At 36.9% G+C, this 15,368-nt stretch overlaps 2 protein-coding genes across 3 annotated transcripts in view; one reads left to right on the top strand and one right to left on the bottom strand.

Annotated features, from left to right (window-relative positions):
- Positions 1–15,368, bottom strand: part of LOC133532670 (cytoplasmic FMR1-interacting protein) — a 97,242-nt gene that overhangs the window by 76,167 nt on the left and 5,707 nt on the right. The window contains exon 6 of the mRNA XM_061871434.1: positions 12,979–13,076. Coding sequence (XP_061727418.1) covers positions 12,979–13,076 — 98 coding nt within the window. The remainder of the gene's footprint in view (positions 1–12,978; positions 13,077–15,368) is intronic.
- On the top strand, positions 2,183–15,106 carry LOC133532668 (uncharacterized). Of its 2 annotated transcripts, XM_061871431.1 has the most exons (8): positions 2,183–2,320; positions 4,170–4,300; positions 4,776–5,692; positions 6,155–6,574; positions 8,256–8,399; positions 9,058–9,207; positions 11,340–11,486; positions 13,847–15,106. In XM_061871431.1, exons 2-8 carry the CDS (start codon positions 4,171–4,173, stop codon positions 13,988–13,990), a joined length of 2,052 nt encoding a protein of 683 aa, XP_061727415.1. In that variant the 5' UTR covers positions 2,183–2,320; position 4,170; the 3' UTR covers positions 13,991–15,106. The 2 variants fall into 2 exon arrangements, with proteins under 2 accessions (XP_061727415.1, XP_061727416.1); XM_061871432.1 differs by lacking the exons at positions 11,340–11,486; positions 13,847–15,106 and adding an exon at positions 9,689–9,875.

The raw sequence follows: 15,368 nt of genomic DNA, 5'->3' as shown, positions 1-15,368 counted from the left end.
TTAGTGCCACTTGCACTAGCCCGGGGTTAACCGGTTAAACCGTTAACCCAGTATCAAATTATACTGGTAACTCCGGTTAACCCTGGGTTAATGCAAGTGGCGCTTATACTTGACGCGGCCAATTATAATCCGTATGACAGTTCCTCCAATTCGCTTTTGGTTTTTTTTTATGGAATTTAAGAAATAATTGTTGAAATTGGTTTTTAAGGTATTTTAATTACTTAATTTTTACATTTCTGAATAAAATAATGTGTTATAGTAGAGAAAACTGTCCAAAAACATTTGACATTGACAGTTTCTCCATACAAAAATGAACTGCCATATGGATCATCATTGGCCGCGTCAAGTATAGTAATGCAAACACCCGTATAATAAACGTGGCACATGAACAAGCAATGTGCCAAAGAGAATTTTCGAAAATTGCAAAGTTACCATGTCCCTTTTTTCGGTTATTTAAAATACTTATACTCCTAGCATAAACCATACAGTATGATTCTCTGACAGGTGACTTTTGTCAAACTATACACATCGGCATTATCACTAATCAGTAGTTACTGTACCGGGATTTCCCCTAAGATCACTAAGGGAAATTACTGAAAATCATAACAGTATACGTTGCCTGTTAAAACTGAAAACAAAGTATGACCAAATTAAGCCAATTATACCTCTTTGGTAGATTTAAAAAATAAATTGTATACACAATACATATAGTAGAAACGAAAATAATATGTTGGTTTATGTTTATAATAACAAATATCAATGACCAAATATGGATGATATTTTCGTAATTTCTGAAGCTATAAGAAGCGGACTTGATAGGGCTGATATGTACAATAGTATAAAGGTCCTAGAAAACAATAAATAAATAAAAATGGTCAAAATTCTTCTATACCCATTCTAGAGCTCAATGTAGAGAGACTTCACGGAATATTCGGAACCACTCGCTAGTCTCGTGATTTAATTTTAGAATCCAAGATTGACTACATTATTTTAGATTAAATGTTAACTTCACCGTCGCAGTTTGCACTCGATATTCAATTTATAATTATTACTTTATCCCCTTGGCTTGTGAGACGACAGGGTGCTGGGGGGTGGAAGCTATGGATTTTATAAGGGAGATAGGGCGGCGAGCTAGGGAGAGGGGGTGTGATGCCCGCGTGGGTTCTTTCCTGGCGCAAAGGCTATCCATCGCAATTCAACGCGGTAACGCAGCGAGTGTGATGGGCACCTTTGCGCCGGGAACAACTCGCGGGGGCCTCTTTGAGTAGTTTGTTAGTTTTAGTTTAGCTTAAGCTTAATTTGTACTGTATGACATCATTATTTATTGACGTAATATTTAGAGTGTATTTGAATTTATAATTTGACTGCATAAACATATGTTTTTGAGCTCCGGATATTTTACAAAACGTAATCACGGCAGTGGAGTAACACTATACCTTTCAGGCACTCCCGGCTCCGTTCGGTACAGCGTCAGTGGGGAGACACTAGAGCGTTCGGGCATTCTCGGCTCCGTTCGGCTCAGCGTTGCTACGAGCAATTAATAGGGTTGGCAAAACTTGATATTCCTTTGGGTGCACAACCACAGATAAGATTGACAACCCTAAATAACCGAAAGGAATAATGCCATACATTGGAAAGTCACAGCATGATTTGTCCTTGAATCGCTGTCAAACTTCGATTTTGTAGGAAGTGTCATTTCTGTATGCTAGTACTATCATCTATTCCGTGATCACGGACAATAAGGAGCGTTCATAAACTGTAGGGGGCAGCATAGGAGACGTCATATTTTTGGCGCAAGGTGTAAATGTGAAGTTTATGCTTCCAATGTAGCCCACAAGATGGCAGAGCCTATTTTTCACAAGAAAACGTACGAGAACGTTAGATGGCAACACTTGTTTTGACGTGAAGTCTCCGTGAAATGTTTATGTTCCCTATTCAGGCCACAAGATGGCAGACCCTCCAACGCGCACGATCCCTATACCGCGGTCTAATGAAACTAACCGTGCATTATTCAAAACTGTTAATATGTGTTTTTGTGTCTCTCAGTGCTTGGCTTTAAAAATTCCTTGAGCATTAAACCCATATTTTTTTATTATATCAAGAAAAACGTAATTTTTTAAAGTGCAAGCATTTGGCAGAAATTATTACCGTCTGGTAGATTTTTGACCCGATGTATGGTAACACTGCTAAACGTCACATAAGTCATGTCAAATACTGACAATCGTTTTGTTATTCTGCCGATCGCACCGCAAATATTTCATGTTTTTTTTCAATTTATTAGCTGTTTTTCTACATTTAGTTTATGAGGTTGTATACACAAGTAAGTAAAATGCTAATTATTTTTTATTTCAGCAAAGATACGTACGTAGAAGTTGAAAGATTTTTAACCTAAGATCAGTTACGAAATGTATTTATTTTTCCCTAATCAGGTCGCTATACCAGATATTTTTGGGATAATTTAGGCTGCCCTTTCCACTGGTTAAAAAATCTTAAAATGTTACGACCAGAGTCCGTTTCACAGGCAGTGTATAACACACACAGACAGAATGGTGTCTACATATTAAAATTCTTTTCAACCGGTTTCTCACATATTATTATATTGAATAAACACTCAACATGCTCCGTCTGCACCATCTCTACTGATCAAGCACGCGATGTTGGACTAAATTATATGTGGTTACTCACATTCAGGTTTAGAACAATTAAACTAGTAAGGTGTAGACATGTCGATAAGCTTAACAAATTTAAAAATAAAAAATACTTCAATTCAATTCAATACTTTAAAGTTGGAAAGGCATAGGGCTCACAGTAACCCATACAAACACTTTTTCAGCAATCGAGTGGTGAGGGCTTGGAACAGGCTCCCAGAAGTAGTGGTTTCAGCACCAAATGTGAACCAGTTTAAAAATAAATTAGACAAGCACATGATATCTACTACTCGTTCATGATAACTATCTTTATGAATATTGGATACAGGTCATATCAGTTGTCAAACTGCCTGCCTGCTTATTAAATAATAATAATAATAATAGCTGGGTCCATACAGAGCGAGCATACACGCGAGGCAATTTCCTTACGCACAATACGGCCAATTTAAACATGTCTCGGCTGAGGCGGCATGTGTGTTTTCCTTGCAGAGGCACATCTACAGTGGACCCGGCTATTGAGTTATTATCACAGCAAACTCACAATGGTCTGAAGCGCCATAGACCTACTGGCAAGAAATGCTTAAACGTACGACGACCGGTTTGGCCTAGTGGCTAGTGACCTGCCCTGGGTGAATCCCGGTAAGGGCATTTATTCATGTGATGAGCACGAATATTTATTCCTGAGTCATGGGTGTTTTCTATGTATTGTACTTCAGTACAACACAAGCCTTCTTGAGCTTACTGTGGGACTTAGTAAATTTGTGTAAGAATTATTTATTTATTATTTGTAATTTATGTAATAAGCAGGCAGGCAGTTATGACAACTGATGTGGCCTGTATCTAGTTATCATAAAGATAGTTATCATGAAGGAGTAGTAGATATGATATGCTTGTCTAATTTATTTTTTAAACTGGTTCACATTTTGTGCTGAAACCACAAATAGAATGAAGAATGTCCAACATTTATTCGTTTATTATTTTTTAATAAAAGTGTTAAGATTTGGTAAATTCAATTTCAATTTCTTGAATCTTCTTCTTCCTCGCGTTGTCCCGGCATTTGCCACGGCTCATGGGAGCCTGGGGTCCGCTTGACAACTAATCCCAAGATTTGGCGTAGGCACTAGTTTTTACGAAAGCGACTGCCATCAGACCTTCCAACCCAGAGGATAAACTAGGCCTTGTTGGGATTAGTCCGGTTTCCTCACGATGTTTTCCTTCACCGAAAAGCGACTGGTAAATATCAAATGATATTTCGTACATAAGTTCCGAAAAACTCATTGGTACGAGCCGGGGTTTGAACCCGCGACCTCCGGATTGCAAGTCGCACGCTCTTACCGCTAGGCCACCAGCGCTTCAATTTCAATTTCTTGAATAACAGGTGTATTTGTTCCCGACCCACATGACCACCTCCATACATGAGGCGGGGACAAACAGGAATGATTCATATGATTGCAACCTTCCCCTTTGTGTCCGTCAGGGACAAATGGGGATACACTAACAACATAATTTAATATGTTCTAGGATGACAACATACTCCATAAGCCTAGATGACGTGGATCTCGCGCTGTTGCCTCTGCGCACCCACAAATACAATGACTTCTTGAAGAAGGAACACTTCCAGTTCCAAGTGATGAGGACTCAAGAAATAGAAGGTATTATAGAGGTTACATGTAAAATGTTAGAAAAATAGTTTAAGAAGTTGATAGGTTAGACAAGTCAGGGCTATTATGTTCCAGTAGGCTTAGCACAGGAGTGCCGCGACTGTATCGCGTCCTCACTCCCTAATTAATACATTAAACAAAAATACATTTATAATTAAATGCTAAAAAGGTTACGCCTTGCTTTTTCGGGTATAGCCAAGCTAGGGCTGGAGCACCAAAAAAACAAATAATCCTAAAAAAAATTACAAAGTTTTTTTAGTTTATATTATATTGGACCGTAGCTAGGCGAGTACATTTAGGCAAGTTGGGGAGATTGACACTTAAAATTAAATTTGCAAATTGATTACTATACAGCAATATATATCAAAGAATTACTTAAGGAAATAAGAAAGGCTTTCTTCTTATTTATTATTAATAATACAACAAGAATCGAATAGGAAATAATCCTGATGTCTTTTTACGACAGAACCAGAGCCCACAATTTACTACAAATGCCACATATGCGCCCTCGATGTGCCCGCAGCGTTCGCCCGCGAGCACACCACGAGCGTCAAGCACCGCGCGAACGCGCGTATCGCTCGCGTGGCAACCCAGCGCACGCGCAAGCTGATCTCCGCGCTCCCCCCACCCCTTGTCCCCCAAACGGCGCGCTTTTGCGCGAACTGCTCAACCATAGTACAGAGAAACCATGAAAAAACAAAAGAGCATCGAGTCGCTGTGATGCACGATAAGTTACTGTGGGAACTGATGACTGCATATGTTGGTGATGATTGTGATGATGATGATTCCGACTTGAGTGATACTGATGAGTCAGAAAAAGAAGCAGAGACGTATCATGGTTTTGCAGCGTGGAATGAAGTCAATAATAATAAGGAAGAGAAACAAAATAAATATGTAGCCAAAGGTTTGACGAGTATTGAGACAAATAAAAAAGAAATAGATAAAAAGGAAGACAATGAAATGGAAAGGCAAAATGAGGAGAATAAACCCTTAGATAATAAGAAGAAAAATATAGAAGTTACAAATACTGGAAAGCCTGAATGTAGCAAAAACACTGATAACACATATACTGAAACTGAGACAAATAAACCTACTGATACAGATATAGAGGCAACCCAAATAACCACAAAAAATGAAGAAATTGCTACTAGTTCACCTAAAGCTCAAGATAAAATAGAATATGTTGAATTTGTCAGTAAAAACAATAAAATAGTAAAGGTTTTCAGTGACTATTACCATAGCTTTACTAGAAGAGGAGAAACTATAAATTGTAAAGTATGCAGTAGTGTATTTAATAGCGAAGAAATAGATTCACACATGTTCTCGTTGACGCATTTGAACAAAATGCCGAGTAATTTGATTGACGAACACTGCGTGAGAAAGGTCAGTATAATACATACATTATTTATTTAGTTGGAATTTTTTAACTAAAAAAAATATATTTAATAATAAAAAATCAATGTGAATAAGCCCTATTCGTAGTGGTCCATTTTCTAAGCATGTTAAAACACTTAGAACATCTTAAACATAACTTTAAACGAGCAATTCTTGTATATTTATATATTTCGGGGATGACGGAAACGGTTCTAACGATTTCGATAAAATTTACTATATGGGGGTCTTATCTCTAGAAAAACGCGCATTTTTTTTTTGTCTGTTTTCCGCGCAAAGCTCGGTGTCCCAGATATTGGTATTTACATGGTTACAGATTTTCTTACAAACTGTGTTACTATTGTCCTTCGGTGTGATAGATGGACAACAAGCAATAATTGGTCAAACCCTCTACGAAATAAGCATATTTTTATCCCTATTAATATGATTATTTGATATTTTTTCCGGTTTCAGATTGACGAGGTCTTCAGCCACTGCATCTTATGTAATACGATCATCAAACACACAAATTTAGCGAAGCATTATCTGACTCTTAATCACAGCCAAAGAGAAAATCAACATATCACCGATAACCCAAACTTTCAAGCAAAAATTTCCAATTTAGATAAAGCTGACAAAGTAAATGCCCCGAAAACTCACAAACTTAATTTAGATGTTAAAATTAAAACTGCAGACACAGTGACCGCTTCGAAAAGTCCAGAAGTAAAAGAAAAGGAAGTAAAGCCAATAGATTGGCCGGTAATATATCCATATGAGATGACAAAGCAAGGCGTCCGTTGTGTCATTTGTGACTGTTTAGTGCCAAACAATCCGGAGAACAGGAAGGGGCACCTCCTTGGGTTGAATCATGTTAAAAATGTGAAGAATAAGAGAGTAAGTTTGTTGACCTCTTTATTATAAGCAGTTCGTTTGGCCAACCATTCATGTCAGTGCAGCTAAAATATTTTTGATCTATAATAATGTAAAAGATTATCTCTAAATGCCAACGACACTAGTTGGACAACTTATTATAAAAACAAAGTCGATGTGAAAACCATGCCATCTAATAGGGCTTTGGTTTCAGTGCACCTAAATATCATAATGCCATAGTATTTATATGTCCTGAATTTCAAAACAACTTAATCCCAGAATGCCTTAATATCAAATTACGTGGCAATTTCCTCGCGAGGCATCTCATTCAGTGAACGCCTAATGACATGATTGGTTGGACGAACTATGGAAATGAAGTCAAAGAAAAAAGTAATTTTCACTAGATACGCGTTCATATTGGCGTTTACTATTCCAGATTATTTAGGGCTATTACATTGAAACTGGTTTTACATGGCTTTGATTTCATTTCAGCAATAAGTACAAATTAGGTACTTATATAGAAATTTAAGTTCTACTTGTCCGTCAAGGCATTTCTATTTAAATGTTTTCAGTTATAAAATAATTCTTAGGATTTTTTTTCTCCAAAAGGGACGACGGACGTCGTCTCCATTTGTTAACTTTTATTTTTCATTTTACGCTATTTTCAGTCTTTACAAAAGGATGTTTTATTTAGTATTTTCCTAACAAATTAGATCTTGGAATGTCAATTCTATAAATTTATACAATTCAAAGATTCCATTCTTCTTTTTTTCGTAGGCATTATTATGTATAATGTTTTTAAACTTTTTTTACTTGTTTTCATAAGCTATATCCAGACATGGATACAGAAGCAATTGTTACCTGTTATGCCACTTGTGATGGTACAGTGACAATTTCAGAAATGTCTTTAAAACAGCATTTTCATGTAAAAATTCATGCTTACAATCAAATAAGTCAAAGTGTGAGTTTAGTAATTTTTAGAAGTATTTACAAAATAGTAGTTCATTAATGTCAATTACGTGTAGTGTAGGATCTCTTTAAGCTAACTCTAGACCTAGTTTACAAGCGACAGAGTGTAGAGGGCCAACTTGCCTCAAATTCCTATAATATGACGCTTCTAGTGGCGTTGACACACTTGGTCGCTGCTATGTCGGCTAGATAGCTTAGATGAGTTCTAGCACAACACAAGTATACAGTTTCTATCTTATAGGCGGGTCCACACAGAATGAGCCGCCTGCGAGGAAATTGCCGCGCGAAGCCTCTCGGTCGGTTGACTCGGTGGAGACGTGCCTCACTCGAGGCATTGCGGCCGCGAGTGTGTTTACTTCGCCCGAGGCACGTCCGCACAGACCGAGTTCTTCGCGCGGCAAGTTTCTCGCAAGGCGGCTCGTTTTATGAGGATCCGCCTATTACAAGTTGCTTTTAGAAACCAGGTAATGTAAGATTAGCTAAATCACATTCCTAAAAATCTGTTAAAATGTTAATGCACCAAGTGCCATAATACAAATTTTAAGTAGTTAATAATTATTTGTAAGTAAAATACCGTTTTTAGTTTTAATAAAGATCTTTGAGCTATTATTGTTGTTTTAGTTTCAAATCATCCAAGTTTTGTATTCGTAGGTACTTACCAAGTCCGCAACCAATTACCGTAGCCTAAAGACATGTCACATGCCCGTCGTCGATTTAAATCCTGTGTCATTTACAGGTATTTAAGCTGGAATACCCATTCGAAGCTACTACGGATGCGAAAATGGCCCATTGTGATATCTGTGACATCAAAGTATCAATCTCACAAGCCAAAGAGCATCTAGATGGACTGGATCATGCGACGAATAAAATGAATAAGAATGTGAGTGTTATATGATTGGTTGGCCACATCATGAATCATGAACCAAACCTAACCTAAGTAACTATATTGTATGTATATATGTATGTCACTTTATTGCACATAAACAGGTTAACATAAAACAAACAAAACAAAAAAGAATATGTACAAAGGCGAACTTATCCCTATAAGGGATCTCTTCCAGCTAACCTTTGAGAAAATTCGAAAGGATCAAACACTAACAGGTGAAAGACAAATTAATATTAACAGTAGCAATATGAGAATTTTGGATACACATAAAAGTAGGACGAGAATATTATGAAGAAATCAATTCTAAGATGGCATATCATGAAATTACCAAAACCTATGATCTGCCCACGAAATTGACAATGTCAGTGTTTTATTTGTCCACGCCTTTTAGATACGATACGATAATTTATTGATAAAATATATTTTACATGTCATGACATGTATGTATGTATGTAAACACTTTATTGTACATAAGGGACAGGTAAAGATACGATAAAAGGAAAAAAATAATAATGTTGGCAATGTACAAAGGCGAACTTATCCCTATAAGGGATCTCTTCCAGTCAACCTTTGAGCAATTGAGAGTCAAAAGTAGTCTTGTTTAGACATGTCACAAGCGAGTTGCCGTTCTAAAACCCCGTATCCTTTACAGGTTATTAAGCTGGAATTTCCATACAAAGCTACTCAAGATGCGAATTTCGCCCGTTGTGTTTTGTGTGACGTCAAATTGACTATCTCAGAAGTAACTCTCAAAGAGCATCTACAGGGACAGAATCATGTGAAGAATGAAATTAATAAGAAAGTAAGTTTTATTATACCTACTATTATTTGACGACCAGTGCATAATGGGTAGTGACCTTCGAGCAACACAGGGAAGGGAGACGGCATTAAAATATTGTAGGACATTATTACACAAATTGACTAAGTCCCACGGTAAGCTCAATAGGGCTTGTGTTGCGGGTACTTAGACAACGATATATATAATATATACATATTAATAAATACTTAAATACATAGAAAACATCCATGACTCAGGAACAAATATCCATGTCCATCACACGAATAAATGCCCTTACCAGGATTTGAACCCGGGACCATCGGCTTCATAGGCAGGGTCACTACCCACTAGGCCAGACAGGTCGTCATACTATTTCCCCTCTGCTAAAGCATTGGCACAACTGTGCCTATGGCGGTGCATACTCGTCCGTACACAAAAAGAGATTGAGGTGTGTGATTTGTCTTTGACGTGTGTCATTTTCTATGTATTTGTGTCGTCATTACAGATTGGATTTAGTATGTAGTGAGTGAGAAGTGCGACTGTGTGCACGTTTCCCCCCGCAAAAAATGGCAGAGTGATTTTTACGGTAAGATATCGCTTAGGCTCCTCCCTTCCGACGTGTCGGAAGCCGGTGTTGCTCGAAGGTAATGACCCTGCCTATGAAGCCGATGGTCCAGGGTTCGAATCCCGGTAAGGGCATTAATTTGTGTGATGAGCACAGATATTTCTTCCCGAGTCATGGATTTTTTCTATGTATTTAATTATTTGTATATTATATACAGGATCAATTCAAAACGGTCAGTATAGAAGTCAGAAACTATGAGAGACATCCACATCTGTTCTTAGGAAACATGGGTTCGATTTTAAATTTAATAATAATGACATTCAATATTATTTATATTTACTTATACTCTTAGGATCAATTATGCAAACAAATACTATTTACACGCGATTACATAAAGATTGACCAGGTTCGATTCCCGGTTATGTATGAAAGATTTAAAAAGAGATTGAATGTCATTATTATTAAATTTAATATCGAAGCCATGTTTCCTAAGAACAGATGTGGCTATCTCTCATAGTTTCTGACTTCTCCATACTGACTGTTTTGGATTGATCACCCTGTATATATCGTTGTCTGAGTGCCCACAACACAAGCCTTCTTGGCTTACCGTGGGACTTAGACAATTTTTGTAAAGATGTCCCTATAATATTTATTGATTTATTTACTATTATCTAATGTAACTCTGTCTGTTATCTGGTCCCTCTCACCGCTTATGTCTCTCAGTCTGTCTGTCTGTCTGTGACCACGTTTCGCTTAAACTGCTGAACCAAATAAGATAAAATTTGACATGATAACTCGAGGCCCGGAAAAGGACAGGGTAGTTTTTATCAATTATCATCATCATCATTCCACGCATTTACAATTAAACATAACGTATGTTGTTTTACTAATGGAGCTGGTAAGATTAATAATAATATTTCGTCATTTTTCTCTGTCACTCTAATTACGTCTCTGTAAGAGTAAAACAGAAAGATTTTCGGTTTTCGCGGCAGGCCCTCAGGTTCCGTAAATTGTGCCGCCCAATGTGCATTAGAATGTACAACTATAGAAAATAATATTTCTAAAAACATACAATGTAACATTTCTTTTGAGTCATGTTTTTTTTACAAATGAAATTGAAAATGAAACCCAATGTTTAATTAAGTAATATACAGTAGCCAGCCATTAGGCAAACCCTAAAATTCCACACACTACGTACGTAGGTAACTTTGTAGTAGCAAAATTACTGTGTGGTAGGTACGGCACACTTTAGTCAACGACAAATTGTGGTGGAGGAACTAAAAACGTCATATATTTGACAGGAATTTGTTGTTTAAGATGGGCTGATGGATTTAACGCTGTCGCTTGCCAAGTCGGTGTAGACTTAGCTTAAAGTACAGACGCTAAACACGAATAATTTTGTACATTGACCCGTGTGTTCCTAAATCGCACTCGCATAATTATATTGTGTACTGTGCGAACGGGACAGCAATATTGCGATATGTATAGGAAATGTCGAGTCAATGTACGAAATTCTTTGCGAGTAGCGTAATTACTTTAGTAACTGCATAGTGTTTATAACTAATGGATTTTGTAATATTTCATATGAAAGAATCGCGCCGCGAATGCGTTTAAGGCCACGGAGCAAGCGAGTGTCGCCCGCTGCATCGTTTGTGACATCAATGTACCAAATACCTTGAGAAATCGACTGGATCATCTCTTTGGATCCAACCATGTCAAGAAGGAGCAAACTATTCAAGTAAGTTTACTATTGAGTCGTTTTATTTAGCGCATGGAGGGATTATTCAACATTTTAAAGTCGAATTCCATTTTAGCATGACTTCATAGCTAAACGTATGTTATATTATATAATTTATAGTCCGGAAGAAAGGTTAGTAGTTTTGATAGGTGCATGAACATGAAATAGAAGTGACATTTGTATCATACATACGTTTCATTTACACATAAGACAGTTGGCACATTGTTGGGCCTTATCGACCAGAGCGTACGATTGCACAATGTTGCACACAGATTTGCTCGGTGCTCAAAGGAAAGTAAAGTGACATTATTCAGAGCTTTTTGCACAAGATTTTACACCTGCGAAAATTCACCTTGAAGTCGTATAGATCTAAGGCCAAAAGTATGGCGGCATCGTCTCGAGCTATGGCGCCACAACCTTTGGGTTATGACCGGTCAGATGGCGCCACTTTATTTATTTAACAAATTTAACACATATCAGTGAAATAATGAGGATCAAAATCAAATGGCGATCCAAAAGTTTTAATCATGGGCGATTTCTGAAACACATCACATATTTCCTTAACGGTGACATATTTCAACTGTTGAAAATTACATACTTGACAGGAAATGTTTCTGATAGAAATGTTACCGAATAAATTTCACTTAAATTTCATGTAACCTGTCCGCTACTTCTGACGTAGACGAATTGTCATCGAAAAATTCGAGATTAAGTGACAGTAGCCGCGTGGCTAAGGGGTAATCGGACCCGGTTGTTATACGATGGATGGAAGTTCAAGACCACGTTACGCTGCGCCCTATTTCCTTTTTTTTAAACAAATTTGCAATTTGTTTTGCTTCGTATGTATATATCAAACATATTATTTACCTACATGATATTTCATTTTAATCTCTCATAGATGAAATTTCATTTTACTCTCTGCTCTTATATAAGTTATTCTAATAAACCATAATATTCATAAAGTGTTTATTGAGCATTATAGGCTCCGCTTGGCGATATAAAATTCTTGTGAACAGTTTTGGGACAAGAAAGCAGGCAGCGCTTTAATTATATATCTAAATATAATATAATATCAAACCGCCGCGCTGCATCTTTGTCTGTTCGCTAAAAACTCGTTTTAAGAAAAATTAAAAGAAATATAAGCGAAATTTCCCATTTGAAACTTACATGAAATTTAAGTATAAGTTTCACTTTGGTAAGTGACAAGCAGCCCATCACTAATCATGTGTCTAAAGATGGCAGTAAAGTAAATTTACTGTAACTACAAAATTTTCTTTGACAATCCACCTCTATTTCAAATTCTCTTCGGTAATATAGACATTCTTGCTTTCCAATAAAGTTTACTATGGCGTGTTTTAAATACCTAATAGGCGTAGCGTTCAAAGAGGTTGGGCGCTCTTGAGAAGTCCAACCGTATAGTTCTTTCTTATGATATAGGGGCAAAAGAGCAGACAAATAGCCTGAGGGTAAGCAATAAAACAAAATGACTCACCTTGACCAGCATGTGTTTCTCCGACGGCGTCAGGTACATCTTGGTCTCGAACATGTGCACGCAGATGTTGACCACGTCGGCCAGCAGATCCTCGTATCCTGTGACAACAAAATAATTGTGTATACGTACAGTAAAATCCAATTATTAGGGGGCATAAAACCGGGGAATTAGAAGGAAATAAAAAATATGGCACGCAACGTGAAACTTTCGATTGAATATAAGCCAGTCGCGTGAGTTTTAACTTTTTAAGTATATCGATTACTAATTAAAAATAAATGAAAATTGGCCATGTTTTCGTTATATTTACAAGCTTTTATTTAACTTGCCCTGTTAGTTGGTGTGGGTCAAATCTTGGAAGCTAAATTTGACCCATTTCTCGATTTTCGATTGAGCTGAAATTTTGCATACATAGGTACAATGCAATATTATGATGACGTGGAGCTGATCTGATGATGGAGACAGGAGGTGGACTTGGGAACTCTGTGTTAAACAACGTAAACTTATTGTGTTTGGGGTTGTTATAATTGTCTTGGTGAGTGTAAGTTGCCTGTGGAAAAAAAGTACAGTCAGCGATAAAAGCTTGTACCAAAAAATATTTTTTTGCTAGACTTAAAATTTGTATCGAAACGATTCCATCTCGACATCTTGCTTTCATCACATTTTTCTCGATTAATGCAAAGATACTAAAATTTGACTTTGATTAGCCAACTTGTTAGCTACTATACCCAATCATCCTGTTTTTATATTAAATATACATATTAATTTTGTATTAAAATGACAGATCGGGACAATCGAACTGTTATTTGACTACCTGGGATATAAAAGGTTTACACTTCGATGACCATACTAATCTATTTAAATATTATAGGAAACCCAGCAAAGAGCGGCGTCTCAAACGGTACCCCAGCCTGCAAAAGCGGCCCAACCGTCAACGTCGCGAGACAAAAGTTTTGAGTCAACATCCGATACTATTGGACTTAGACAGCAGAACTTGTACTTTTCTTGGATATAAAATATTTTAAGAAACCCAGTAAAAAGCGGCGTCTCAAACGGTACTCCGGCCTGCAAAAGCGGCCCAACCGTGACGTCCACGTCGGGAGGCAAAACGTTCGAATCAACTTGCGATACCATTGGAGTTAGACCGCAAAACATGTACTTTACTTTTCCTGGATATAAGTAAGGTACTGTCAAAGAGTTTTATTTCTTTACCATTTTTTTTTCTTTTTTTTTTAATACTACATCGGTGGCAAACAAGCATACGGCCATTCGTACCGTGTTACCAAGGATGTCACGAATGTCGCATTCTTCACATTCGCGAACGCAAATCCGAATGTCCAGGATGCGAATGTCCGAATGCGAATGTCAGGGAATATGTAGTTGTTATTATCATCTCTAATTAGAAAAAAAACTGTTAGTATACATGTATGTAACCTGTATAACCTTAGAACGGGATGTTATAAAGGGTTAAGAAATGCTATCTACTGGTCAAAATGCATAATGCATTACTTGAAAACAGTTTGCGCGCACTGCCCATACGCGAATTGATGAGACAGGACACAACCTGCGCACATTCGCATTCGCAAAACATTCGCTTCATTTGATGATTTCCATTCATTGTTTACCGTTTTCCCGTACAAACGCGAAATTTCTGAAGATTAGCAGGTACACTAGTTTTCTTTTCTGTGACTAATATGTCAAAAATATGCAGACAAAAAATCGCCTGCTTTAACGCCGAATAAAAGGCACAACACAGGAAATAAAATGCGTCCGTACGGGACAGCCCGTGGAATGCTCCTTAAAATGATGCGAATATTATATAAGAATGCGAATGCGAATATTTGTGACATCCCTAATTGAAATCATATTCTTAAATTAAAATTGGTTGACTTTAATTTTTACATTTCGGAAATTTTGGCTGTGCATATGAAAGTATTGAATCAAATAATTTGTAATATTGTTGGACAAGTAAATAATGTTTTTAGTTTTACTTATATTATGAAAATTATGATATTTGACAATTTAAGTATATTGCCTATTATGTTTGCTTATTTGTTATTTTGTTTATTAAGTATTGTGTGATTATTTTCGTTCTTTATTGAATTAATACCTAAATGATTAGCCGTAACTATTGGCAAGTTGCTTTATTACTACAATAAAAACATTAAACTAAAACGTCTGAGGTTCTACCGCGAACACCGAAGTTCCCAAATCTTTCTCTTTTACTCCAATTAATGTGTAATTAGAATGACAGAGTAAGATGCCCGCAATTTGCGAACTTCGGCGTTCGCAGTATGCCCTCTGAACCGATTTAGTCAAAATTGAGTATGGAGAGTTTGAATGGAAGGTAACGGCCCATATAAATCATATAATAGTCTTTATTACAGAAATAT

This window comes from Cydia pomonella, chromosome 27 (genome assembly GCF_033807575.1).
Source record: "Cydia pomonella isolate Wapato2018A chromosome 27, ilCydPomo1, whole genome shotgun sequence".
NCBI lineage: Eukaryota > Metazoa > Arthropoda > Insecta > Lepidoptera > Tortricidae > Cydia > Cydia pomonella.
The sequence above is the reverse complement of the archived record's forward strand: the minus strand, read 5'-3'. Positions and strand labels throughout refer to the sequence as shown.